Consider the following 27,341-nt stretch of genomic DNA (forward strand, 5'->3'; position numbering starts at 1 on the left):
CAGATCACATCATGTCTGGCACTGGACAAAGCATTACTGTTCCCTCTAGTGCATTAGGAATCTCTGCTTGTTCAAAGTGTTTGCTGTGGAACAGACATCTGATTCGGGTCTGTGGAGCAGCATCATGTCTCGCATCTCTATTATAAAGTAGAAACATGCCTAATAAAACATGTGAGTTCAGGCCTGTGCAGCTCCAGTGGATAACAGCAGTCTCTGCAATGTCATTATCTAGAGTTAATCGGCATTTCAAAAACACTTAGTGACTTGGCACCCACAGGCAGTAGTTTAGGAAAACCTGGAGAGGATGACCGACAGCTTTCTGTTGCACCTGAGATAGACTTCAGTGTGACTGCTTGCGTGTGGACCGTGCCTACAAAAAGAAAAAAACGTTGCAGTGTTTGGAAGAGCTCAGACAAGGTTTGTCCAGACTAAGCCATAATCCTTCCTTCAGAAGTGAATGTTTTTGAAAATAAATGTTCTGTAGTTATTTCTACAACTTCTACAGAAGGTTTGGAACAAGGTTTATGATTCTGTGATGCTCACCTTCATAGTGGAGGGAGGCACTGGAGATACAGAATTAATCATTGTAGTTTGCTGTGGCATTGGGAAGAGGAAGCATGAGGCGTTACCTGGGCGTGACGCCATTTTGTGAGGGTTTGGAAGTTTGGTGTTTGTTTTTTGTGGTGCATTGACTCAACTGAAACAAAAGAATACAAAGAGGTACTGAGCAGCAGAAGCAAAGGCAGCTGATGAATTGGGAGGGGATGTTCAGTGCTGTACAGCTGGGCTGGGCTGGGAGGGAAGACAAAATCGATCCTTCCTCAGCCAGAGCTGGGTTATTCACTCTAGCTCCTTGCATTGTTTATGTTGCCTGTTCCAGAAAGCCCTTCATTCCTACTTTTTGCTAAAGGTGATGGTCCCTGCTGCTTGCTTGCAGCCAACAGCTTTTTCCTGTTTTGTCACTTTGATTTTTTTATTGCTTCTGTTAGGAGAGAGTTGCATGTGATACCAAATACTGTACTCCTGGATTTTGGGAGACACAGCGTCGGAAATGTCTGTTGATAGATGTGCTTCTCAGACAAATCACCGTTCTTTCATGCTTCTGTGAAAGTGCACAGATGCTTTGCAGATCCCATGAGAAGAACTCTTTCCCTTGACTACTGCTTAAAACTTGCTGGGTCCATTAGTGCTCACAGAGCCTGATTGATCTGGTGACAACAGGCACTACACAGATATAAACGATTCTCTCTGCCATAAAGAGTTCCTAATTGCACAGCGAGAAATTTGCTTCTCTCACACTGGTCTGTAAGTGGACAGGGCTCTTCAAGCGATGTGTTTGAGTTGGTGCCAGGTCTCCCTTTGGCTTATTTCCCCAATATGAAGGTGGCATTCAGTGCTAACAGAGCAGCCTGCCTCCCCACTGGTGTAGCTCCATGTGCAGCAGTGATGGCACCTGGCTGTCTTGTACTGGTAGATTACCCTTCCTTTTCCAGAATCCTTCTGGGATATTCGGCGTATTTGAGGCACAGTGGTAGCGTATCTGAAGGGTGCAGCAGTAATGCGGCGGAGGGGGCGGAGAACTTGTTTTGAGACACATCATGGTCTTGTTTCGCCCACGGCCCCGTGAAGTCATCTGATGGAGCTCATGTAGTGCTGCACAGAATGTCAGGAAAAATGAGGTCTCAAGGTGGCGTGATTCACCTGCGAGGGGTTTTAATGCGGTGAATCATACCTGTCAAATTATTCTGAACGCTTCAGTGTGGGGCTGCTTAACTCTTTTGTCCTTGAGAGTTAACTTTGCTTCTCCGTGGCTCCCAGCAGCATCTCAAGCCTTCCTTACCTCAGCTTGGCATTCGCCAGTGGTGCGTCACGGTTTTCACATGCTTCCCGGTATGCCAGGGACTCCTGAATGTCTCACATGCTCCAGTCCTCACCCAAACTGTGCTGACTTGAAAACAAACTTGAGGGAGGTGGCTAGAAAGAGGAGCAGCTGTGCCAGCAGCAGTAGTGTTTCTGTCCAGCTATTGCAGTGCCACTTTGGTTTGCTGCTCGTTTGAAGTTGGAGCATTCCTCTCTGTTATTCACAAAGCTGAACTTTCAAAAGCAGCAAAGATTTCTTAAGGGTTGAATTTTACAAGCCTTGCTAGATTATGTCCGAATACTTGCTTATATTGCCTTTTCCAGTGGAAAAGGGGACTGATTACAAGTGCTACAGCAGCCTGCTTTTCTTCTGAATGAGGGGTGGCAGGTTTAAATGTTTGTCTCACGTGTGATGGCACATTTAGTTCTCAGTAGGTTCTGGAGGGACTCCAGCCTTCTCTAAGATGCTGGTGTTGAAGCAAACTGGAGACTTGTGCTTTAGCACCAAGAAAAGCAAACCCTTCTGTATGGGCATGGCAGCAGCCTGCAGGCCCACAGGTGTGCAGCAGGGCTGAATTTAAAAAAAGGGGGGGGGGAAGGGGGATGTTGGATGTTGGCTTCAGTGAGCTCCACATCATTTTGATCATAGCAAGACCACAAAACTAAGGGCATGTGTATTGCTTCCCCTTAATCAGGCTGTTTAGTGACAGGGCAAGACAGGAAGACACGCTAAGTCTGAAAAAGGCAAATGAAGTTGTAGTCTCTGTGCGGTTTATTTAGTCTCTTTGGTGGTGGCGGCAATGATATTTAATGTTTGCAAACAACAAAGGCATAGTCAGGAGACCAGGTGTTTTGGGGGTCTTTGTGCTATGGGATCTCCAGGTAGAGAGTAGAGAACAGACTTAGGTGCACAGAAGTTCTTACCTAAACAAGAGTAAATCCCTTTGTTCCCTGGCATGAAGTTAGGATGGCACAGCTGAAATGAGACCCATGAAAGCATGTGGCAGAGCGGAAAGGCATGGGGGCAGCTTCATTTTATCCATTTATACCTTGTCAAGGGCTCCACCGTAGGTGGTGCTGTCAGTGGTAAGGATGGTCAGCTGGAGAAGTCGCTGTATGGGTGACTCTTGCAGGGATCAGCAACCTGTAGGAAAGTCCTCAGCTATACCTGACGACAAGGATTGCAGAGAGCAAGCTGGCCTGAAATATGCCTGTAGCAACTTTGTGTTCGCTACCATTCATATTTTGGTGCAAGGAATAAGTTTGAGGTGAGACAATACAGGCATCCCCTTCCAGCCCTGCTCGCGAGCTGTGGCGAGGGGTGCTGTGTGCGTGTTTACGTAGGGCCATCACTTGCGCGTTGCAGTAAAAGCTACACAGCAATAACGCTGATGTTTCCTAGAGTCTCTTTCTTTTCTCTAAATGGGAGAAAATGTTTACATAGGAATTTAGGCATCTCTGCTGTTTTGTTTTTTGCTTCTTCCAGTTTCTTCCAAGCCAGGGACCTGTGTGAAAGTGCTGACGATTGAGCCCACAGGTAACTGCCGGCTGCAGGAAGATCTGGCTCTTCTAGCAGACTGCGCCCTGCCAGCCGAACTGCGGGTAGGGAGCATTTATCCTACTTCTGGTCTCTCTGGGGCTGTGGTGTGTGTTCACATGTGTTCAGTCTCATTCTCTCCATTTGAGTTTAATGGTTGCTTGTTTGCTGGTGTTAACGCTCCAAGCTGATTTTGTAAATGCCGAAGCATTTTATTGCTTGGAAATGCTGTAAAAGTATTTAATGAGGCTGTCAGTGCCGGGCCTTTCACTTGGATTTCTCCCCCGGCAGGGATCTTGGTAAATGAAACCCTTGCCATGCAGTTGGTGGGGATTTCCCCGTTGACTACAATGGGACAAGAGATGTCCCCCCAGCTCTTTTTCCTTCTCTCTACCACCCTTCTTGAATATCAGAAATATTTTATCAGTGGGCAGTTACACGAGGGGACTTAGAGATGGAAGATGTCTTGCAGGGCTTACTTGCTAGGAACTGACACCCTGCAGCTGAGAGGTGTTTTCAAGCCCTGAAATATTTTCAGTAGAAATGAGTCCTTCTGAAGCAAATTTAACTTGCCTGGCAATAGATCTGTTTTTCATAATTATGTCTTGTTGATCCTTAGAAATGGTCCACAGACAACAGAATGATGATCATTACATTAAAATACCATCAGAATTATTAGTTACGTGGATTGTTATCAGATATGTGGATATTTGCACCTAGTTGGAGGAGAATAGGTTTAATATTAGAGATCTTCATTCTCCTTGCATCTGTTGCTTTCTCTAGTACCAGCACTTTCACTTTGCTTTTGTCTGCCCTCTTTTTCTTTCTTTCATACCAAGCACTGAATTTAATAACATGAACTCATCTTTGGTGGCTGCTATGCCCAGAGATTGTATGAGTGAGTGCTGTAGCAAAGTTTATTGCCTTTTTTCTTTTTTTTTTTTCCCTTCTCATCTCCTACTGAATAGACCTGTATGCTGCAAATGTCAGGGAGCTTGATGAATCAGAGAGGATCCTTCGCTCTGTGTGTGTGTATGCTCATGCAGGACTGTGTGCATGTGCATGCAAATGCTAGCGTGAGCGACCAACCTGATGGACAGAGTTTCTTACCTGCAATATGTCAGTGTGTCTTGTGCTGGCTTTTGGAGGACATTTCTGTGAGTACTGAGCTCTTTATGGAGGTAGTTTGTCAGGTTTCCACCTACCAACGCCGGCATCATTCCTATGTAACTTCCCTCCCCCAGATAACTCTGCAATTGTTTGTGGCTCTCAGTATGCTTTCCTATATGATTGCAGGCTATAAAGGGAGGTGATACTAAAAGTAAGCCTTAGTGTTACCTCCCCAGGAATTAAAAAATGGATTGTGACCCCAGAACAGTGAGATTTACCTAAAATTTAAGCCACTTCACAAATAAAGATAATGCTTTCTTTTTGATTGCTTGTTCCTAGATCTTTATACCAGACTCCTGTCAGAGTTAAGGTTTTCTACTCAAGGGTTGGAAACGCTTCCCATGTAATTCTTTCATGTAGAATAGGAACTGGAAGGAAAATATGAAACTTGGAATAATGCAGTCATCTGACAGTGCCATGAATGCCTCTGTGAGTTGTGGTTTTCTTGCTATGTTCATAGACCAGAAAGAAAGCAGTTACAACAGCGTTAGTCTTGTTAGGGCTGTGAAAGTGAAGAAGGCGTGGGCACACGCCTGTTCAGTAGAGATTTTGTATGCCGTGAGCAAATATGTGTACTTTATTAAAGCCAAATTCTAAAAGATTTCCCTGTTTTTCTCTCTGTATTTTTTTCATTAATTTACAAAGAATATATAAACAAAAGTCATCATCCTATTCCTGTTTATCTCTTCCTAACGTTTGCAAATTGGTAAATTCTGTGAATTAGAAATCTTTGTCCTGGACAGAGAAATCCTCACTCTTACAGGGTCTGACATCCTACAAGGAATAGTGTGCAAACCGTTTAACTCAAAATGTCAGGGCCAACCAAATAGTCGTGTTCAGATATCTATGTTTTCTAGAGAAACATGAAGGTTTTCTAGCATATGCAAAACACAATTGGTGTTTGGCTTCTGGGTAAAACCCAGCATTTCTTGATGGCAGTGGAGGTAATAACCAGAATTTGAGGAGAGATTCTGAGCTGCTGCATATCGTGTAATGCTGTACCGCGTGGTATTGGGATGTATACCACTTTCTGTTTCACTATAAACAAATAATTTACATGCGATGTCTTTATATTTGAATGATGCAGAAAACTCTGAGCATCTCAGTTTCATAGTTCAGTGCTGAAATATGTGACTAAACCAATAATTAACACTTGATATGCAATCATGGTTCGTTGTTGGCTTTGTCAGAGAGAACTATCAATTCTTTGAGCTCCTAAACCTGTTTAGAATCTTACTGTCTTGTTTCTCATTTGTTATACGTGAAAGCCTTTTTCTGTGTGTATTTTTAAAAACGTGGTGGTTGTCACTGTTCTGTTTTAAACTGGTGAGAACCAGAATTTTTCTGACCACAACAACTTCTTCATTGGTTTATTGCAATCAAATTTTGCAGTGACAGATTCAAGTAAAGTACCATCAAAAGCCAGGCAACTGTCAAAAACCGTGTGGCTTTGCGCTGTCTGCCTCGATCTTCATCTCATGCCTGCCCAGTGACCTCTGAGTTAGAAACTCCAGGACTTCCAGTATGGAGGACTGCAGGCACATCGCTTCCTTGCAGCTGTTTTTTCATTCCTTTTAAACTGAAATCTTATTTTCCAACATTTGATGAAATCAGGCTTAGAAGGATCAGCGTGCTGTGAAATAAATACTGCTCTTTCCATCTGTAGCCACGTTTGGTGTGGCTACAAAAAATGTGGCCATTTGCCATTTTTGGCATCAAGGTGAATCTTGCACTGCATAGAAACATTTGGAAGTAATGTCACTGCAGCCATGTAATGTAGTTATTGGTAGTTATTCCTGGGTTTTGCTTCCTGTGTTTGGCAGAGGCAGATGAGCTGACCTATTAAAAACTTGCTTCCAAATTTTTTATCCAGTCCACTTGCATCTGATTATGGGCTGGTAATCTCCTCTTGGATCGCTAACCCCTGTATTTTGTGTTGTCATTTATTTACAATTGAATCTTCTTGCTGAGATAATCTCCTGGCTAAGGTACAAATTGCTGTCACTGAGCTGCTCTGTGTGTTTTTGCTTCCAGCAACATTTCTATTTAAGCACTAATAGCAAATTTGTAGTAGCAAAGACTTGATCCTTGTGGTGGCAGGGAGATCCTGTAAGTGTTCGTGCTGTCTTATGCTGCAGAGGTGTTGAGAATATTTCTGTATGGTGAATGAGATACTGTGAAAGTGTTTGCACCTTGCAGGCTAGATTGTTTTGTGCCTCTTGGGTAGCATACTTTGCAGCTGTGCTTTGCCTGAGCAGAAGTATGTTAAAGAGGTTGCCTGAACGGAGGAGCACGGGAATAAAATGTTTTTCTGCAGGGAAGAAAAGACGAGACGAAATTTCTCAAGTGTGACAAGGGAGGAGAGTAGAAGTAGTAGAGACTTAAAAGGGGAGTAAAAGGAAAAAATCTGCAAAGCCACTTCATGCTGACTAGGAGTGACAATGACATGACGTTGCTTTTGTAGTATGAATTGGAAATGACCTTGTAAACCTGGGCAATTAGAGTGCCGACCAGGCAAGGCTAGGAGCTGGAAATTGAGCCAGTAGGATTTTGTAATTCAGGAGACAAACTCTGAGCCAAACAAACTCCCATGTCCATCCCAGAGGGGTGAATTCCTTCTCAAAATTTACATTTGGGGAATGAAAGAGGAGCAAAGAATGGATGTGCGTAGGAGCTGGGGAATTAATGTCTTGATTTAAACTTGTGCTGCAAAGAGTGGCATCTCATGCAAAGCCTGTTTCTAGTTGCCTGTGAAGGTTTTTGTTTGCTTTTGTTTTTTAAATTTCCTATCAGAATTTCTAGGAGAGGACACGGAAGCAGTGGGGATAGCAGCAGGGCAAACAGAGCAGGCAGTCCCACCATGGCTACCAGCCTTTGTAATGGGATGCCACAGAGCACCCCTGCTGGGGTTTGTTCATTGCCTCCAAACATGAGACATGGCTAACAGCAAAGTAACAGCCCAGGGAAGCTACGGATGGGGCAGTTTGTCTCATCTTTGGTACTGGAGGTGTCCTTTGTGGTAGAGCTGTATAAAAAGGAGGTAACAGATCAGGTGTGGAGTGTTCCTTGAGGGCTGCGTCTGTTCTAGGGGAGAAGTCCCCTGGTGGGGATGTAAGGGAAGGACTCACAGCGGGGAGGAAGCATCACTGTGACAGCCCTGCACACAATTGGGATGTTGCTGGGCTTACATATGATTAGGAAGCACAGGCTGCCAAATGTTGCTGTGGACAGATGAAGAGTACGGCAAATGGGGCCAGATTGCCGCGTTTGGCGGTGCCGTGAGCTTTTGCCAGCCTGGTGCCTTGCCACATCCCAGGGCCTGTGTAAGAGAAACCCCACTGCATACAAACTGAGCTAGCCTGAGAGTGCCGCCCCAGTGTATTGCGGACCGTGCCTTTGTTTAGTCTTGGAGGGAGGAGTCATCTGGCTCCTCAGTGCAGCTGAAAGTGTGTTGCTTCCAGTTCGGATCGAGGCAGGCATGCTGGAAATGATGCTTAGGTAGTCTCTGATCGGAGACTGGTCTCTGTGGTCAGCCCAGGATTGTCCCAGGTGCAAATTTGGGACGTAACTTTCCTGGACTAGAGACAGAGGTAATAAACTTGTCACAGACAGCACAGGGGCATGTGTCTGGAAAGCAAGAACCAGGGGAACTTTTGTTTCCAGAGATTAATTCTCTTGGTTACAACTGTGAATACAAACTTTTTTTTTTTTTAGCAACTGAACACAGAATAAGGTAGAAGTGAAAATATTTGGAAGTGTCACTTTAAAATAACATAAGGCCAACAGATTCTTTTTTATGTGTGTGCTGTCTTTGTTGGCATGTGGGACTGGGAGGAGGTGTGTTGGTGTTAAAATAATTCACTAGAGTATTAATACCGCAACAACACTATCTTTGGCTGCAAATCAAATGAGAAATTTAAAATGTGCTTTGGAAATGTTAGATTATTCAAGTGAAGCAGTAATTGTAGCCAAACCATTTTAAGATGGTTTATACATCTATGTAATCTATACTTTACTACATCCACCTGGAGATCTACACAATCATGTGCTAGTCCTAAGCTCTCGTAGGCTTATGATACCCAATTTGTGAAATAAACGTCACCTCCGCTTGATTTTCTGCCTTGCTAGGTGGCACAGAAATGCTTTCTGGAGGTGTATGGAAGGGTCAGGGAGTTGTCATTGTAAAGGGAAGCAGCTGTAACTTGCACCAGGAATATCTCTATCAGGAGTGCAAAGACTGGACTCCAGTCCCTCCCATTGAAATCTTTCTTCAGAGCATCTCTGGTCCTCTGTGTTGTGCTGAGAGAACAGATGGATGGTTGCACCTGGGAAGACCAAGAAGTCCAAACTCAGGGTCCTGAGCATGTTTATAGCAAGAACGTTAACGGCAGGATTTTCTGATTTCTTTTCCCAGGTTGGTTTTGGGGAGTTGCCATTTGACAGCACCGACAACTTCAACAGTTGTCCTGACGTGTGTTTCCGGGTGGCAGATTACAACTTCTTGTGCCATAAGGTATGTGCTTGTGCTATACTTCGTTCTCCTGCTCTTTTCTGTGAGTCTACCTGTCTCCCCCACTCATCCAGTGTTGGATACGCTTAGCAGAAGCAGCATTGCCTCATCAGCTGGAAAACGCAAAGTCTCGCTGCAGCTGAAAACTCTGCTCAAAACATTTAATAGAACAGCAAACCCTGCCTTTCTTGCAGAAGTGAGGAGATAAATTTATGAATTGAGTTATGAAGTGAGTTCACTGCCTGGAGAGGGGAATGTTTGACTTACAAGTACACACCAATAAGAATAGATTTTGAAATCCAACCTCAACTCCAGCTCCTGCCCTAGTCCCATGCTACTTGTGAATCTCTTAAGTTTACAAACGCTTTTTGGTTCTGAGGTTAGGCAAGATTAGAAATAAGGTACGGAAAAAGGGGAGGAAGAAGTCTCACCCAAAGAGTGAAGATGCAGCTTCAGAATATAGGGAGAATTGCAGTTACTTCTGAGCTTCAGAAATATCTTTGAGCTGCTCTGATGGGTGGTCGGTATTGCTGTTTGGTGAGTTGCTAGTGTTTTGGCCTTTCTTCCTTCTCCAGGCATTTTTCTGTGGCCGCAGCGATTACTTCAAAGCGCTACTTGAAGACCATTTCTGTGAGAGTGAGGAGCTGCAGACGCAGCCCAGCATCCCTGTGGTGACTCTCCACAACATCTCAGAAGACATCTTCATCCGGGTCCTCTACTACATCTACAGTGATGATACAGAGGTGAGGCCAGCCACAGAGCTTTTCCTCCTGTGCTGTGTAATTTGGGAGGTGTGCACAGCAGAGTTTTTCTGCAGCGTCCTGGGGATGGTTTCATAAATACCACTGCCCTACTCTGCTACTTCATCTCTGTCTTAGGAACCCACGTACTGGGAATGCTGTGAGCTCTGCAGGGAGATGGCTTATGTGCGTGACATTCAGGAAGCAAATCCCCACTCTTCCATCCAATGACAAAAGTTTGGAAATTAGGTTTCATGCTGCATGTCGGGCTGGTAGATGCAGGTCTTTGCGGATTTCCCCCTTGGGCTCTGGAAGGATAAGGTGAGGAGCTGCCAGTAGATGGCAGATTGAACACATTTGGAGATGTGGAAAGGTTAAGAGATTCCTACTTATTTACCCTTGGCATCATGGCCCACTTTTCCATTTGTAGCGAGTAATCGTTGCCGCTGTTATTTATTGCTGGGGTGGGCAAAGGTTCCACTGGGAGACCGAGGCCTTGCTGTGCTCAGTATTGCAAGCAGGGACAAAAGGGCTCTAACCCACACAATTTTGAGTGTAGTGGAAAGTGCTGCAAATTTCAGCAGTTAAGCAGCTTCCTGCCTTGATTTTGCGGCAAATGCTTTCCACGAACGTAGCTACAAGATGCCAGGACACATTCTAGCATTAGGGCAGTGATCAGAGACTGCTGCACCTGCCAGTGTCGATTCTTCCAAAGCAGCTTGCATGCTCTGGGTTAGGTGCCACGTACAGAGAGCACATGCAGCTGCGACCTTGTTTGTGCTGATCTGTTCACCTCCGGGCAGCAGCCAGGAATACCCGGTGGGGAGAGATGTATTTAGCAGGCAGCAAGAGCAGGATTGCCATTGGTATGCCAGAGAGCAGATGCTTCACTTGTCTGTGGTCTCCCCTCAGCCGTGCTCTGAAGGAGCAGGAAGGGAGGGAAAGAATTGTGTTGTGGTTGTGAAGATGCTCCTCACCTTGAGACCACGCTGCAGTGGAACCCTGTTGCCTTGCACCTCTGCAGTCTGCCTTCCTTCTTCATGACGGCTCACAGGAAAGGTGTTTCCCAGTCAGCTGCCCCTTTCCAAGGGGTGCCTCAGCTGCCCTAGCTGGACTTGGGGCAGGGCAGACCAATAGCGATAGGTAGGAATGGAAGGGGTCTTGCTTGCATGTTTCCCGTGCAGGATGGTGCCATCACAGGCACTAGCTTGGATTGTAAACTGAGCAGCCAAGTCAAGAGTTTCTCTGGAGAGTTCATCTGGCATGGAAAGCTACCAAGAAGAACGGTCAAGAAAACAGGAATATAGCTCAAGTTCCACACTTACATGTGGAGTGTTCTCCCTGGCCCGGATTTCTCCAGCCAGATGTCAACACTCTCAGTTCCACTTTTATTTTCCAAATAACTTCAAGGTTTTTCTGCTCTGTAGTAGTGACAAAGCTTGCAGCAGGAGGGAAGAGTATCTACAGAGCCCAGGAACAGTTCCAGGTAGAAAGAGAAGTTGCTGATCAGGATATTTGTGTGGGCTCAACGGGAGTTTATGGAGGAAGCTGCTGCCATCAATACTACTGACTCAAACACCTCCAGCTTGTGAGGTTCCTGGAGCCTTACGAAAGGACAAAGCAGCACTTGATTAGCAATCCCAAAAGCTTCGTTACATCACTGTGGCACTATAGCATTCATGACATGCCTCTAACACATCTTGCATCCTTCTGCACAGCTGTTGCAGGGTGTTGTGTACTGCTGAGACATTTGCTGTGAGTAGCGTGTCCAAACAGCGGTGCGGACAGCTGTAGGGGAGGAAATAATCAGCCTTGTGCAGTTGTCAGAGTGAGCAACCGCACATGCAGATGTGGATAGCGGTGTTTTTGCTGCTGAGCAGTTTTCAGAGCAGTGGACCGTGCTGCGCTAGAGTTACAGTTCCTGAGTCTAGACCAGCGTGGCTTGGTCTCTAGAAACAAATGATCTTGCTTCCTCCCCAGCCAGGATGTGCTGTATCCTGCAGATTGGCTGTTGAAATGCATGTGGGTAAGTGCACTCTTTGCACTTCACATTAGCAGGAACAGAACTGTGCGGAAAGTGGCTCTAGTTCCAGGTTAGTGACGCAGATGGCTGACTAAAATAGGATTTGCCCAGCCAGGGAGGATAGATTGAGTGAAGCTGGAGGTGGTGTCTCCAGCATTACCTATGGCATTTTTTCATCCTCCTATTGCAAAGAACAAAAGTATCCAAGAGGGAAATGGGAGGCTGGTTCTCTACCTCAAGAGCCTGAAAATGTTAAAGGCCATTAACAACAGTGTGAAGTTGAGCATCTGGTGCATGAATTTAGTTCAGTTTGAATGCCTGTCAAAGCTCCAGTAATATCTGACGTGCAGTCTGTTCCACAGTTAGTTGGGCTTCACGTACAATTTATTTGGGGTACAATTTTCTGTGTGCTTCATCTAGCTCTGATGCATATGTCAGAATACTTGCTTGTGGCTTGAAAGCCCCATGTGATTTGACCTCCTTTTGATACTGCGATGCTTCCAAGGAGCCCTGGTCCTGACAGTACCTGCTGGGATTACTGCTAGCTTTGAGAGCTGCCTTTGAAGCAGAGATGAGTCGTGTGCTGTCCTTTTGCCTGTGGGTTCCTTGATCTTAGATCTCTGCAGTGCTTGCATTCATACGTCTCGTTCCCCTTTTCAGGGGCTGGTTTGCGCCTTCCAGGTGTAGTTTGATAAGACTGGGAGTTCCCAAAAGAGAAGAGAATGACAGTGGGGGCAGGAGGATATGCTGGCTGGCTTCACAGAGCCAGGTTGAGGGAGGAACTAAAGAGAATTTCACACGCTTTTCACAAAAACTGAGTCCAGAAGTAGAGAATGGGAGGAAAAGCCCTAGTGTGGACAAGGTTCTCTGTTCTGCCAGCCAGTCTCTCTGAAGAGCTTTCAGTACCTCTGCTAAAAGCTACCCCCTTCTGTTACCACATTCTTAGCAGCCAGCATGCAGTTACGCTTCAGTGTTTCAGCATTGCTCTGTGCTTAGTTAGGGGGGTCAGCTGCAGAATGGCAAACTTCTTGCTTTATGCAGAGCAAGCTGCCTCCGCAGCATTTTAAACTCTATAATGACTGAGTGGCAGACCTAGCCCTGAGAGGTTGAGCTCCTCTTTCCAAAGCAATGTTTGGGCTAAGCAACATTTCAGGGAACCTCAGCTAAGACACAGAAGGCATTTTGCAAGGGACGAGTGAGGTGGGTAGGATCGGGCAGTAATTTACCTCTTTCCATTGCCAGCTGTCCCCGGAAAATGCCTACGACGTGCTGTGCGTGGCAGACATGTACCTGTTGCCCGGGCTCAAGCGCCTGTGCGGCAGGACCTTGGCGCAGATCCTCGATGAGGACAACGTTGTCAGCATCTGGAGGATTGCAAAGCTGTTCCAGCTGACCCGGCTGGAGGACCAGTGCACGGAGTACATGGCAAAGATCATCGAGAAGGTAGCAGAAACACTCCCCACTGCGCTTAGCACATGTGCCCATAAATTTAAATGCACAGTGAGCTGTAGACTTAATGGTTGTGCGTGGTCTGTGATAAATAGTTGCCCTCTCTGGTTTTACGTGCTTCCTGAAAAAGAGCAGCTGTTGGGTAAGGAATGCTTGTGGTGAGTTAGGATGGAGGGTGGGAATGTCACTGCAGTAAGCCAAATGCTGGGGGCTGTCTAGCACAGCCCTGTGGGCTGTGGGGTGAAATACATGCCCCAAAAGTTCTGCCAGTGCTGTGTGCAGGTGACTTTCACCAAGCTTTCAGACACCGTGGCCACAGCAGCAGCAGTGTTCTCCAAGTGCATCAGCTGCAGCCTGGAGAACCCAAAGGGGTTGGCAGGGGAGCTTGGTGCAGGAAATGTATGCAAGTGTTCACACACAGCCTGCTCGGGGTGGGGAAGGGTGGTCTCCCTGGCATATTGCTATCGATTGGAGTCATCAGTATGATCTCTCTCCTTTAGGATGACAAATCTTAACTGTAGAGGTTCTCACAGGGGAAATTTGGCTGTTAAACAGCCAGAAATAATTCATCTAATGCTGAAGTTTTCTTTACGAGGCTCCGTTTAAATGTTAAGCTTAGTGATTATAGCTTGAAGTGTCAGGACTCATGGACTAAGTTGCCATACAGAAGGGCAAACTAGAATCTGTGGTTTTTTTTGTTTGTTTTTTTGTCCTTAGACAGGTCTCTCTAAGTGGCTTGTACAGCTCACATGGGAATGTAACACATTCACCTGCAGCTTGAAAGGTGTGAAATTCTTTGTAGCTTGTGAAAACAGTAAAGGAAGTAATTTTAGGGCTGTTATTTTGTTCAGTGTATTGCTTGGGGATGATAAACACATCATCGTGCACCCAGATTCTGGCTTCAGAAAAGAGAATTTGGTTTGAAAGCTGAATTAATATCCCGGGTAGTAACTGGGCAAGGTAGGGCTTTGCTTACATGTTCCTCTTCCTTTTTTCTATCCTGAGTGGGCATCCTTGGACCCAGTACTGGCAATGTGCCTTTCTAAGGGTGTTGGCACAAATGGAGCCAACCTCAGCTGTTAAAACAGCAGCAGCTGCCAGCATCTTGTGGAGATGCACTGATGATGGCAACGGGGAGAAATTTTGGCAGTGTGCATAGCACAGAGCAGGGCTCAGCAGCCCGCTGTGCCCAGGCGCAGTTCGGTCGCACAGGCAGACGAAGCTGCCTCTCACCCTTCAGCACACCACATGTTCCCGGGGAACCCGGTGCAGAATCATTCATGGGTGACCTGATTCTGTCAGGTTTTGCACAGAACAGAGCAGCTGCATTGCTGTGACCCGCTGGCAGTGGTGGGGCTGAGAGCTGTGGCAGAAGCAGACTTGTTTGGGTCTCCTGGTTCTGCGCTGGGCGCAAGCGCCTGCTTCCTTGCCTGTTGCAAGACGTTACCCAAAGGTGTCTGGCAGAATCTCCTGGTTCCTGCTGCCAGTTCCTGCTAGGGAGCTTTTCTGGAAGGAATATTATGTATATTCATGTGCCCTGATAGCAGAGCTATGGATTCTTAGTGGGTGTTACAGCGTGCTGCTTGAGGTGCAGATTACTCACAGCTGTGGCCACTTACTGTTGGAGTATTACTGCCTCCCTCAGGTGAAGCAGTGCCACAGGACACATCTCCAAGTGGTGCCTGTAGGAGACACAGGACACCCTTAGGATTCCCTCTTCTCCCAGCAGATCTCTAAAAAGTGGATGAGCCCGTTATCCCAACAGTTTACATCTCTTTACCCGCCTTCTTGTCTTCCTAACGATGCTTTTGTCCACCCCATCCAGCTGGTGGAGTCGGAGGAGTTTGTGGCTGCTGTGAAGGAGAATGCAGAAGCTGTGGAGGAGCGGCAGGAGACTGACTCCATTCCCCTGGTCGATGACATTCGCTTCCACATCACCAGCAATGTGCAGACTTATAGTGCCATCGAGGAAGCCAACCAGAAACTTGAAGCTCTGGAAAACCTCCTGGCCAGTATAGGGCTTGAGTGCTGATGTGTGCAAACCCTGCCTGTCATATGCAGCCTGCGTAACCCCCAGCGGGTTGGCTCGGAGTGCGAGAACATCTGAGTCTCTGAATGTTTCTTTTCCTCTACTTTGTCCTCCTTCCCATCCACTTCCAGGCATGGTTTCTTTTTAATTTATTTATGTCTGGAAATTTGCATGTCTGGTTTGTGTTTGGTTTTATTTTGTTTTTGTGTCTCCTTTCGGAAATAGCTCCCAAAGTTGAGCCTAATTCAGTAGCTGCTGCTTTGTACGATGCAATGCTGATAGGAGACTGCAAGCCATGGGGGTGAGGGAGTTGCTCGGGGGGACTTGCTGTGCCTGGTGTTAAGACCCATCCTGTTCTGTTGCCCAACAATACACTGCTGAAACTGGTTCATGCCAGGCTATTTGTTGAACTGCCAGCAGCAGAGGAAGAAAACTGGATTAAACTCCCCAAATAAGTATATTAGAAAGAAGATGGCTTTTCCTTCTTTCACTGTCAGCATTATAAGATTGGCAAAGTTGAGCAGCACTTCCCTAACAGAGAGACAGAAGCACTTGGCTGTGTGGAAGCTGCTGTTTTCACCTGCTATTCTAGTTAGGTGGAAAAAGCCAAAGTGATTTCCAGGTCTTCCCTAGCTTTTTGTTGTTTTGAGGTGTTGTCATTTGGATTTCCACACTGAGAGGAGTGGAAAAACTCAGATTTTAAAATATCTGAGTTCTGACAGGTGGACAATGTATATGCAATCAGGAGGGGAATACAGAGCACAGATTTGATGTTTTCCTTGTGCTGCATGTAATGCACAACTTAAGAATTTAAAAGCTTTGCTGAACAAACATCTTTGGTAATACAGTAGAGACCAGAGACCTTCCATTCCTAGAAAGCAGTAACGTTTGATGCATAAAAAAGGGAGAGTGCCACTTGTCTCCCTAACAGGGGAAGGAAACACCTTCTTCTTGGAAACAGCACTTTTCCCTTTCTCTTGGTACATTGTGGTGGTGCAAAACTGACTTGCTGGTTGGGTTGGGGGAGAGGGGTCACCAGAAGTCTTCTGAGAAGGAAAGAGGGGTCTTCTGGGTCTCTTGCGGGGCAGCTGTCCCACTCTTCGACCTTCTGGCTTTGCTCAGCCTTCAGCCTTGTAGGTTCATTGTTCTCCAGGAAATTCACTGTTTGTACTAATGAAAGTTTTGGAATCTGTGTTCTGCACTAGGTCATGTTCTCCTTCGTCTCCTTAGACTCCTAATGAGGGTGATGATGTTATTTCTCCACAGCACCGACCAGCAGGTGATAGCCCTGCACAAAGCTTCCCCTGCCAAGCAGGCTGCCCTGAGAGCTGTTTATCTCCAGAGTGGCATGTCATGAGAGCCTCAGGTCTCCAAGACTCGGGCCAGGCACGCTTTCAGTGCTGTGAGCTGGGGGGAAGAAAAAGCATTGTGTGAAGCACATAGGGAATCTTGCACAGATGGTGGGCTGCTGTCACCAATACGTATTGTCATTTTGGTCACTCTGTGCAGCAAGAGTTTAAAATAATCCATGTCATGTGTGCTTTTAGTGTTTGAGGTGAGAACTGGGCACGGGTTCCCTGCAGCTCCAGGGTTTTGTTTCCTGTAATGGTGGTGGTGCTTCACATGGACGAGGAAAGGGTTTGGAGATCCAGTGTTCAGCAGGTACTTGCTAAAAGTGCGGATATACTGGGAGGTTGGGTCTCCCTTCCCTGCTAATCTCACCTGGTGAGGCACTCATGCTCCCACCATATGAGAACTGCAAACTCTGCCCCTGCTCAGAGCATCTGCCCATACCTGGCATGTGTTGCAGCTCACGCAGGCAGCCTTTGGGCACCGCTTGCACTAGGCAGGCTGGGTTCAGCTGCGGTGAGAAGGTGGCACTGGGCTTCAGCTGGTGTATTCGAGAAGCTGGGATTTGGCAAAGTCACGTCAGGACTGAGTTGCACTAACAGAAGCTGCAGACAGAGCTGGCAGGGCAGGAACGAGGTGCAGTGCCACTAACCGGACCCCAGATGCCCGTGCACTTTGTCATTTGTGTTTAACTGGTTTCTCTTGCCAAGCAAGTCTCTTTGTGGCAAGAGATAGTGGCTGTGTGGCTGCTTAAGTTCTGTTTCAAAAAGCTTGTGAGGAAACATAAGGAGTTGTTGTGGTTTGCTTTCTGCAGCCACGCAAGGGTGGGGAAACGGGTGTGTTGGTGCAGGGTGTGTTGCTGTAGGGGAGCAGCAGCAGTGCGCTTCTGTTTGGGGTGGTGGCGTGGAGAGGAGCTGTGTGTGTGTTGTGTGATGTGTGGAACGTGTCTGTGTCCGTCTCTGAGCTTCGTTTGGCTTTGACAAGACCACCAAAGAGACCAGCACAACTTGAACTGGTGAAGGCATCGCAGTAGATTTGAGGAGGGGAATGGCTATTTGGAAAGCTCGAATACGAAGTCCCATGTATTTGGGGAAAAGAAGGGTGGAAGAGCAGAACTGCCTGTTGTCTTGCTCAGCAAAGTGTCAGGCTCATGAAGCCTGCACAGAAACAACCTTCAGCTTAGCCCGGCCGGTTCAGTTCCCCTGTGTTTCTCCTCCATTTATGGCTGAAGATGACACTGAACATAAGCAGGATGTTTAGTTTATCACGTCCCCTCTGCTGCTCCTGCGTAAATTCCCCATCTGACATCTCGGTAGTCAGCTTCCCACAGCAACGGTTGTGACAGCCCTGCACGAGGCTCGCACGGAGCCCCAGAGAGCAGAACGTGGCCTTTGCCTTCTGTTTGTACCGAACAAGATGTAGGAACAGGATTACCGAGGAATGTGCTAATTCTTTTCTCTGCAGAAGCCTCAGCTGCCTAAGCAGGATGGACGCTGGCGGTGGGCAAAGTGGGAGGACAGCAGAGGAGGGGCAGCGGTGCTGGGAAGCATTTTCCGTGTGGCTGCTCTTAAATAATTCCATTCCCGTGTCCTTAAGCGTGGAGCGAGTGAGGCTGCGGTTGTACACGTGGGAGGAAAGGTCAGCGTGGCCTTTTGATCTGCTCCCCCAGCAGCCCAGTTCCTCACGGGCTGCTGAGCAAACCCCTCGGCTGTCCGCCTGCACTTAGCGGCCGCTTCTGTGAGCCCCGCTGGATCGGCCAATTACTCGGGGTCCTTTAACCCCCCCACCCCTTTTGGCAAAACAGGGCTGTGAAAAAGCATGCATAAGCAGATGGTCAGCATGCAGGCAAGCTTTCTAATTAACAGGAGCCAGGTCAAAAAGTAGATTGGAATTCACTTTATTCTTGCTGCATATAATTTTATCACGAAATAAAAAACTTAGGATTTTTCTTCTGTTGCCAGCGTCCTTTTTGTGTTCTGTTGCCTCTGTCCTTTTTATTTACTACTTGCCACTTGTTGAATTAAGAAGATTGTAAAGTTTATCAGAGCAACAGTATATTTAAGAAGAAATGTATAAGCATGTGTGCAGCAATAAAATAGTATATTTCACTATATCCGTTCCTGCTGTAGCCTGTTTGTTACCAACTAACATCAGTGTGCCTTTATTTCTGAAAGGACTTGGTGGGTTCTTCGGCACTTTTTCCTGCACCTGAACTGGGGCTGGCTCTGTACCAAGCTTCCAAGAGATGAAGACGATGTGACTGCTCTCCTCTCCTGGTGACCTGTTCGGACAGCCCTGCCATGGGTGTAAAGCACCGACTTGTTTTTGTGCGCTCCTTTCTCCTGGCGTTGTTGTGTTTCGTGAGCAGCTCCGTGGTGCAGACGTGGTCCGTGTGCTGGTGGTGTGTCAGGGAGCTGATTTTAATCTCGGAGTGCTCCTCTGGGCAGTCACCGGGAGGTCAGCTGTCTGTTCCTCTCTGCTCGTCACCCCATGCCTTTGTTATTGCTGGCTTCTCTTAGATCCAAGGATGGAGGTTTCTCAGCCTCCATGGAAAGCTCTTCCTCTGTTTAACTCTGACTTGTTCAGTGCACTCGCAGTGCCCTCGAAGCACGTGTTTTCTCCAAGCCTCAGGCCTGCTGGAGTGCCAGGCAGTCTTTCCTCTCCTCTCTGAGGACACAACTTATTCTCCCTTCTGCCCTCTTGTGTGCCTGCGTGGCTGCGATAGTTCTGGTGGCAACTAGCACGACGAGCTGCCTGCGCACAGCCTGCTGACTTCAGAGCATGACTTGGCTTCAGAGAGCAAGGATCCGAGCGCCCCCCTCTAGCTCCCTGCAGGAATGCGCAGTTTTCAAGGGGGGAGAGCAATAGTATCTGAGTGAGTAATGCTGCTGAAGGGAGGGACCGGGTTTGGCAAAGTTCAAGCACTAATCAGGCTTTTGGGACTCAAGGAGCAGTGCTTATAAGGAGTATCACTGTGCTGTGAGAGCCTGGAGTAAAAGACGAGGATCTTTAAGAGACTTGAGCTGCTGGCGTTGGTACAGTCATGGTCAAATAAACAGTGGAGATGGCACCTTCCCACGGAACAGCTCGCAGTCGCTGTGTGTTGACAGACTCGTCTGCTCGGGGTGACACTGAGCTTTTCTCTCTTGCTGTGGGCAGCCTGCTGAAGCCTGTCGCGGCTCAGGGAGCTGGATTGTGTCTGGGCTCGGTTTTTAAGGATGAGCAGCTCCTGCTGGGGCTGGCGACGGAAAGCAAAGGCTTGGCTTGGTTCTCTGCTCGCGGGGTGTGTTGGCAGAGCAGGTTTTTATTTTACCTTCTAAGCTAAAACAGATTTGACATAACAAATTTATTAAGATAAGAGAGGCTACGCTGGCAAACCATTTGCCATGGTTGGGGCCTGTTTGGAATAAAGGTGGCGGGGCTGCCCGCCTTGAAGGAGCACCAAGGGAGGAGGGCGGTGAACTCCTCCGGGGTTATGGATGTTTTGGGGGTTTCAGGTTGGAAATTGGCAGGGGGTTACTGGCAGTAAGCAAGGCGAGGTCTGCAGGGAGGCAAGCTTTAAGCTAAGTGTGATCAGCATCTGGGGAAGGCGTATACGTGCCTTCCGCTTTTCCTGGCCGTGGTTAACTTTGTAAGCCCGCAGGTTTCAGGCGAGGTTTGAAGGGCACTTCAGGAGATGAAAGCAAGCCTTGGAAGAGGATCAGTACCATGCAAAGAGCTAGCCCTGGTCTCGAGGGTCTGGTTGCTCAGTTCCCAAAATAAGCTCTGAGAACTGAGTGTGAGAGCTTTCCTCTCCCTCCTCCTGTTGCTGGCAGAGCAAGCTCGAGGGGAAAGAGAGCGGGATTGGAAAATGCCATCTGCTCCAGGGCTGCTCCCTCCTGACTGCAGCTCGTGTGGTTTTCTGACAGATTGTCCCAGGGGGTGTGCCTTGCTCCCTGCTCTCTTTGGTGGTGTGGCAGGACATGAGGCCATTGCTTTGGCACGGTGTGGTAAGCAAGAGGGAAATTGGGGAATGCTGTGGCAGGGCCAGATGTGCTGGTTCATGGGCTTGGGTGGAGCTGGCTTGTTTTTAAGGAAAGCCAGAGGAGCATGATGTAGCTTTCCTATGGAAGGAACTGAGCTGGTGTCATTAAAACCCTGGTGGGAAGAAATGCCTCCCTCTTTAATCTTTTATCCTATTGCTTCTTTGCTAGCCGGGGTCATCCCAACACCGTTCGTGCGAGGCTGTGACAGTGATGAATTGTGCAGGGCTGTGCTGAGACCTGCTCTAGAAAGAAGGAAAGTAAATATGTTAGTTACCACTCCTTGAGATATGCTTTTGGAGGTGAAGGCTGATCTTTCATATCAAGGCTAAGATGACATTATATCTCTCCCTTCTGCTCAGAAGGTTTTATTCTAACACATTCTTGGCACAGCACAACAGAACCACCAATATTTCTATGAATTTTATTAAGCTTGCTTCCATAACGGGAGCCAGCAATCTGCTCTCTCTAACTCCTTCCACCCTCCCCCTCCCTGGAAGTAAAACTGAACTTTTATCCAGGAGTTTTTAAGCCAAGTTTGTTGGCGGCAAGTTCAACCTCTTTCAAATTCCCCAAAGCTCTTGTTAAGAAGCTGGGAATGCTTCAGGCAAATTGTCCAGGAAGATTTTTCTTCCAAGATGCTTCTCCTTGGGCACAGCATCTTCACCGCCGTTCAGGGCACGGGCTCTGTCCTGCTCCTCCTGGGGTGACTGCTCCTTCCCTCCCCGATGCCTGGAGGAGATGGCATTTCTTGTGTCCCGACGTTACATGACTTTTCCTGGTCACGCATGCAATCCAACAACAGCCTTTTCGGTCTGAAGGCGCGCAAGTGGAAAGTGCTTCTCTTGCTCTGCCGGCTGTAGCGCTCGCACTGCGCCAAGAGGGCAGCTCAGGGCGTGCGTGCAAACTTTGGCATTCTCTGGGGGCCCGGGGCTTGCCAGTCACGCGAGTGCCCCCGGGCTGGGTTTGGGTGCGGAGGAGATGCACTGGGGGACACGCACGCGCTCGGCACGGGAATAGTGGGCTTGGTGTTCAAAGTGCACGGGCTGAGCGCTGGAAGCTGGGCTCCGCTGGCGCTTTTGATGTGGCCAGCACAAGGGCCGCCCTGTGCTGCGGGCAGGATGCTTGTCGCCTTCGCTCCAGCACAAAGCTGACCCCGCAACCCATCGTGAGGGAACATCTGTGTTTTTCCTCTGGATCGGGAACCAGAGCTGTTGGCATCCAGCGTGTGCACCCCTCCCGCTTCAGGGTTTGTTTTGCTGGCCCGAGCAGAGCTGTGCTGGTGCCGCCAGTGCGTTTTTCATCGAGATGAAGACGTGACTGTGGAAGGAGGGCTGTCGGCCTTGGGAAGGCTGGAGAGGCTCTGCTTCGGCAGAACCTCTGCTTTGGCAGGGGGGTTGGACCCGATGATCTTTCGAGGTCCCTTCCAGCCCCTACAATTCTGTGATTCTGTCATTCTCCTGGGGCTCTGCCCTGTGGTCAGTCAGGGGGTTGCTTGCCCTTGGCTGTGGGCCCTTCCTACGCTGCTGCGGGAAAGGTACCGCTCATCCTTCCCACCTGAGCTCCATCCATTGCTTCCCCTCTGCCCTTCTCCTCTCTGCATGTTATCTTTCAGGACAGCACAAGTGTTTTCCATGCTGGACATCCTGTCCTCCCCTCCGCTCCACCCCAGGCCAAGCAGGTCCCTCTGCCAAGTTTCCTTTGCTTACACATCAGCGCGTACCGCGCGACCCATCCCAGCTCACCATTGATCTCATAGGAATTGTTTTGCATCCAAATTCCTGGAGTGCTTCCAGGCACTGAAGAGCTTCCCCTGCCTGCCAGGGTCTGCTGTCCCCCCTTCCTGCGGTGTCACGGCAGAGGCCAGGGGACACCTGCCCAGCCCGGAGAGGAGCAGCCAGCTCGGGGCAGCACAAGGCCTGGCACGGGCTGGGGGAACAGGCGCAAAGCCTCAGCCTTCCTGCCGGCCTGCGGGGTCGGGCCACGAGCACGTGCTAAAAACAGCAAGGCCACCCACGGCTGTGACAGATCGCTGTGCCCCGGGTGGTGGCGGTGGCGTGGAAAACGCTGGGTAAACTGCACCGCCAGAAAGGAGGATGAGGATGATGAAGGGCGACGGGCCGGGCACGGGCACTGCTTTCCCTGCAGGGGAGGATTCCTGCAGCAGGGGCACCCTGAACACACCAAACCAGGCTGGCCGGGCTCTCACCCGCACTGGGCACTGCCTGGCAGCCAGCGAGGGGCCAGTCCCACTCCCCGGCCCTCTTCGGAGTCACAGCCAGGGGCACGAGGTGGCATTTACCCCGCTGCTCCGCCTGGCCGCGGTGCACATGCCTCCTGTTCGAATTGGGCACGTTTCAGGACAGAAATAATATTTTAACGGGCTTGTGGAAGTGTGGGGAACAGGTCTCGAAGCAGGCCGAGCTCGTCTGATAGCACAGGCTCCTCCATCAGCTCCGGACCCCTGTCCCATGCGGGGCAGGGGAAGCACGCGAGGAAGCACTGCTGCGGTGCCACGATAGCTCTCGTTGGGCTGCTCCGGGCTATAGCAAACAGCAGCACAGGGCTGTGGGTTTCAGGAGCTTCCAAAAAGCCAACCTTCAAGCAGAAAGGCAACCTCAGGGCTCTGACAGCTGCCCCCAGGCCCCCCGGTCCATGGTGGCTGGGGAGCAAGCACCAGCCACACCAGCAGCGCCCAGGGGCTGCAGGTGCCCCTCCACAAGCTGGATTTAATATCTCCCTGCCGCTCCCTTCTCACCCTCCAGAGATACGGTGGTTACAAATGATGCTCTCAAACACGCTCCGCTCAGAAAACATAACTTTATTATTAGTTGCAATATACATTGTATTCCTTTAAGAATTCTAAACTCATATATGGTTTCCCACTGAAAATACGTGTATGTATATACGCTTTTATATATGTATATATATATAAATGTATTTTATTGAACTGGGACACAACGGAACAAGAGAGACAAGCTCGGAAATTACTTGGAAAAATAAACGTGATCTCCGTGGATTTGTGCTGGCAGTGTGCTAAGGTAAGTGGTGTAAAAAGAACAGGCTAAATAGAAAATGTGATGGGTTGGGCGGAGGGGAATGGTCTCCCAGTGCTACAGGAGGTGGGTGACACAGGTGGGAGTCGCACGTTGCTATTGCTTGGTCGCGGGTGCCACCTCTTCTCCCAGGCAGACCCGTCTCCAGCGCATCTCCGCACAGCAGCGCTCGTAAGGCCGGCCGTGCTCCCTGCAAACGGTACCTGCCGCTTGGAAATGGAGTTTAATTACATTTCCCTTGGCAGCAGCTCTGCTCATTACTAATCTGGTCAGCAAAGGGAGGGTTCCTCCGGGGCACGGTGAAACCGAACTGGGTCAATGTAAAGTAGTTTATGGGCAGGGGAAGGGAGCAGCAGGGAGCTGGAGCGTGCGGGCTGAGAGCTGCAGCTGGTGCAAACCAGCCTCAGCTGATCCACCCGCATCTGCTCCCGGCTCCATCCCGCCCTGCTGGCTTCCCCACCCGAAAATCTCCACTCACCAACCTGCCTGGAGGCAGGCAGCATCGGGGCTTTTTGGGGTAGGTTTCCCCATGTTAATTCCTTTGGAAGCTAACTCAGAAAAGTGATTGAGGGTAGCAGCGACACCTGCTGTGCCAAGGTTTGGGGCTAGTTTAGCTTTTTGTTACCTGGTTTTCAACTAAGCAATGGTTTTGTTTGCTGACCTGATTTTCAGTCGCAGCTTCCCCCAGCCGCTGTCACTGAGCTTAGCTAGACAGAGGGACAAGTCTTCCCTAGATGAAGATAATTGCCTTCCTTTTATGTCTTCTGGGCTGCAGATGTGTCGTGGGTGGAAGACACGCTCTGCCAAGGCACTGACCGCAGCCCGAAGCCAGGCTGGAGGGAGCAGACGGGCTCTGACCTTCCTGCTGCAGGGTCGCTTCCCTCCGCCCCGCAAAGTGCTTGTCAATTTGGGATGAAATGAATGTGGGCATCTGTTCCTCCTGACTTCCTCGGGAAAAGTGCTTTCAAAAATCCCATCCTTAAGTCCTCGTCTTGCTCCGACCCCCGCAACATCTGTCACCGCCGCATCACGCCCACTGGATTCCTGCTCCGGCTGAAGAAGCAGGTGAGCCTCGTCGCCGCTGCAGCACTTCTGTTCTTGCTCTCTTTCCCCAGCAGCATCTGGCAAGGAAGGACCTCGCTGGGGGTAAGAAGTTGCAACGAGGCAGGCTGCTGGAAGCCGTGGAGCGGGCGACCTGCGCGTCGCCTCATTCCCGGTGCCGGTGCTGCTGCAGGTTTAGCAGGGGTGGGTGGGAGCAGCTGATTGCATGGGAATAATGCTTTAAGCAGAAGCTGGGAGAAGCCCAGCTGGTTCCTCTCTTTCAGGGCAGGAAAATAAAAGTGGAAAAGTGCCTGCATCAAACTCAATAAAAGAGCTTTCCTGACTTGGGCCCCTTAGGGCAATTGCAAGGACGCAACCTGCACCCACAGGGCCCTCATCCCTGCACGCTGATGGTGTCGGGCCCTGCTTCTGGCTGCTATTGCACAGAGGTCCCTTTCCTGAATGTTGCCAGAAGTGGCTCCGAAGGCAGGCGAGGTGGGTGAGACCCGAGGGCTGCCACGGGCAGGATCCAGCCCTGGGGGCAGCAGTGCACAGGGCAGCTGCTGCCAGGGAGGGCAGTGGGGTTTGTCCCCGTGGGAGATGCCCCGTTATCTCCTCCTGGAGCATTTGCAGGCTGCTGCAGCACTGGAGGGAGAGGGGCAGGTTAAAGCCCTTCCCTTTGGCTGCTGCCAAGAGGCATGGTAATAACTAGGGCTATCTCCCTGGACAAACTGACCCGCACGGCCACGCTGTGATCGCTGCGCTGCTTCTGCTGTATCGATACGATTCCTCTGCTCCATGTTGGGGTCTCAAGCCTTGCCTCCATCCCTGCTGCTGCCAGAGACCCAGGCAGCTCTGGGGTTTGGCTTGTCTGCACCGCTGGAGCACTTCACGAGCTGCTCCCTGGATGCTGGACCTACGATTGCACCCTGTCCTCTGCCTTTGCTCCCCACCTTGCCCCCAGGGGCGAGCTCGTCCCCAGCACCCTGTCGGCCCCAGAGGTGGCTGTGCTGCTCGGGAGGAGAAGGGCAAGGGCTTGGCCAGGATCTCTGCTCGCGCTGTGGGTCTCCTGCCAAACTGGTGGACCATGAGGACACCCACTGCTAATCCCCACCCACCAGATGCTCTGCGCTTCTCTCTAGCATTCTTTTCAGGCCATTTTCCAACTGATGAAGGAAAACAACAGATTATGACTGTAAAGTTATGGTGAGAGGACTGGATCGTGGTAGGACAACATTACTCCTTGCCAAGAGAAGGAGCAATTAACCCTTCTTTAGACTCTCTTCCCATTTCTTCCCTAGCTCCCAGCCACCTCTATATACATCATATATTATATTACTATATTCTCATATAACTCTGACTTTACTTTTTCAGTTTCAGTAGCGCAAGTGATTAACTCCAAGAGGAAAAAAAAAAAAAAGGAAGAAAGAAGGAAAAAAAGCAGCCCCTAGGAATATTTACAGAATAGTTCATCTTGGAGAGGAGAAGGGGGTTTGGCCTTGGGAATAGCATGGTTTGTGAATGTGCTACGTGGGCTTGAGTATACATTCATCCTCTCCCCTCTGGGATTCTGCTCTGGTGATGATGACAACTGAAGGTTTGCTCAGCATGCCTTCCCCCAGTGCAGACTCACGGGGGGCCCTTTATTCTCCCCCTGGGCCTGACCTGCTAACAAAGGTAGCAGCCAAAGGGGTCTGACCTCAAAAATCATCCTTTCGCTTCCGAGCCGGAGCCTCTGTCCACTGCCCCCATCAGCTCCATCTTTGGCCTCTCCTCGTTACCCAGCACCTTCGTTAACGCTCGCCTCTCAGGGCCAAGGCTGTAAAGGGACCGGATGGTGGGGACAGGGAGGGGACTGTATGCACCTGGAATCAAAACTGTAAAGTGGAAGATACTGACTTCTTTAACATACCAAAAATTATTGCAGTATAAATTAACCCCCGTCACCCTGGCGAAAGCAGAGAAGAGGAAGTGATGGAGGAAGCTCGGTGGGTGAGGGGCATCTTGGCAACATCACCCACCTGGAAAGCTTTGACAGCTGCTCCCACAGCTATCAATGCTTTCTCAGGTTATGGCAATGGCCATTTACATCACCAAGTGATGCCCCACTCTGTGCCTCTTCCCCCACCCTCCCTTACGCTGTGCATGGCAAAATATCCCACGAGCCCCTCCACGTTAGATCTTTTCCAGAGAGACTTCTATTAAGAAAAGCGTCTATTCCCAGAAACCCCCAGTAAGAGCTGCAAAAACAACTGCTCTTAAGTATGGCTGGTTTCTCCAGCTGCTGAGACCTTCTGGCCAACCCACGTAAGTATTTCCGTGAAGACAGAGGTAGTGACCTCGGGCAGCTCTTTGTGGAGGGCATGGTAGGCTTCCTCATACACCTGCAACCAGGGAGAGAGAGGAGATTAGCACAGAAAAAAACTTCCTCGTGAACAGAGCAGCCTTCAGTCCCCTCTTGTCAACACCCACAGGTCCAATGTGTCCTGCCCACACCTTGTCAGGTTTTTCTCCTGGATGTGGCAGGTTATCAAATCAAGATAGGTTATCAAGA

General features: G+C 49.2%; 2 protein-coding genes across 5 annotated transcripts in view; one reads left to right on the forward strand and one right to left on the reverse strand.

The window, feature by feature from the left end:
• ABTB1 (ankyrin repeat and BTB domain containing 1) overlaps positions 1–18,781 on the forward strand; it is a 30,083-nt gene extending 11,302 nt beyond the window's left edge. The window contains exons 8-12 of the mRNA XM_080606096.1: positions 3,347–3,462; positions 8,982–9,080; positions 9,653–9,820; positions 13,083–13,283; positions 15,115–18,781. Coding sequence (XP_080462222.1) covers positions 3,347–3,462; positions 8,982–9,080; positions 9,653–9,820; positions 13,083–13,283; positions 15,115–15,321 — 791 coding nt within the window. The 3' untranslated portion in view covers positions 15,322–18,781. The remainder of the gene's footprint in view (positions 1–3,346; positions 3,463–8,981; positions 9,081–9,652; positions 9,821–13,082; positions 13,284–15,114) is intronic.
• Positions 18,782–23,496: 4,715 nt separating this feature from the next.
• Positions 23,497–27,341, reverse strand: part of MGLL (monoglyceride lipase) — a 100,822-nt gene continuing 96,977 nt past the window's right edge. For all 4 annotated transcript variants that reach the window (XM_080606108.1, XM_080606107.1, XM_080606110.1 and 1 more), the window contains one exon: positions 23,497–27,171. In XM_080606108.1, the coding sequence (XP_080462234.1) occupies positions 27,046–27,171 (126 nt within the window). In that variant the 3' untranslated portion in view covers positions 23,497–27,045. The remainder of the gene's footprint in view (positions 27,172–27,341) is intronic.

Source organism: Anser brachyrhynchus, assembly GCF_964034855.1.
Source record: "Anser brachyrhynchus genome assembly, chromosome: 10".
Lineage (NCBI taxonomy): Eukaryota > Metazoa > Chordata > Aves > Anseriformes > Anatidae > Anser > Anser brachyrhynchus.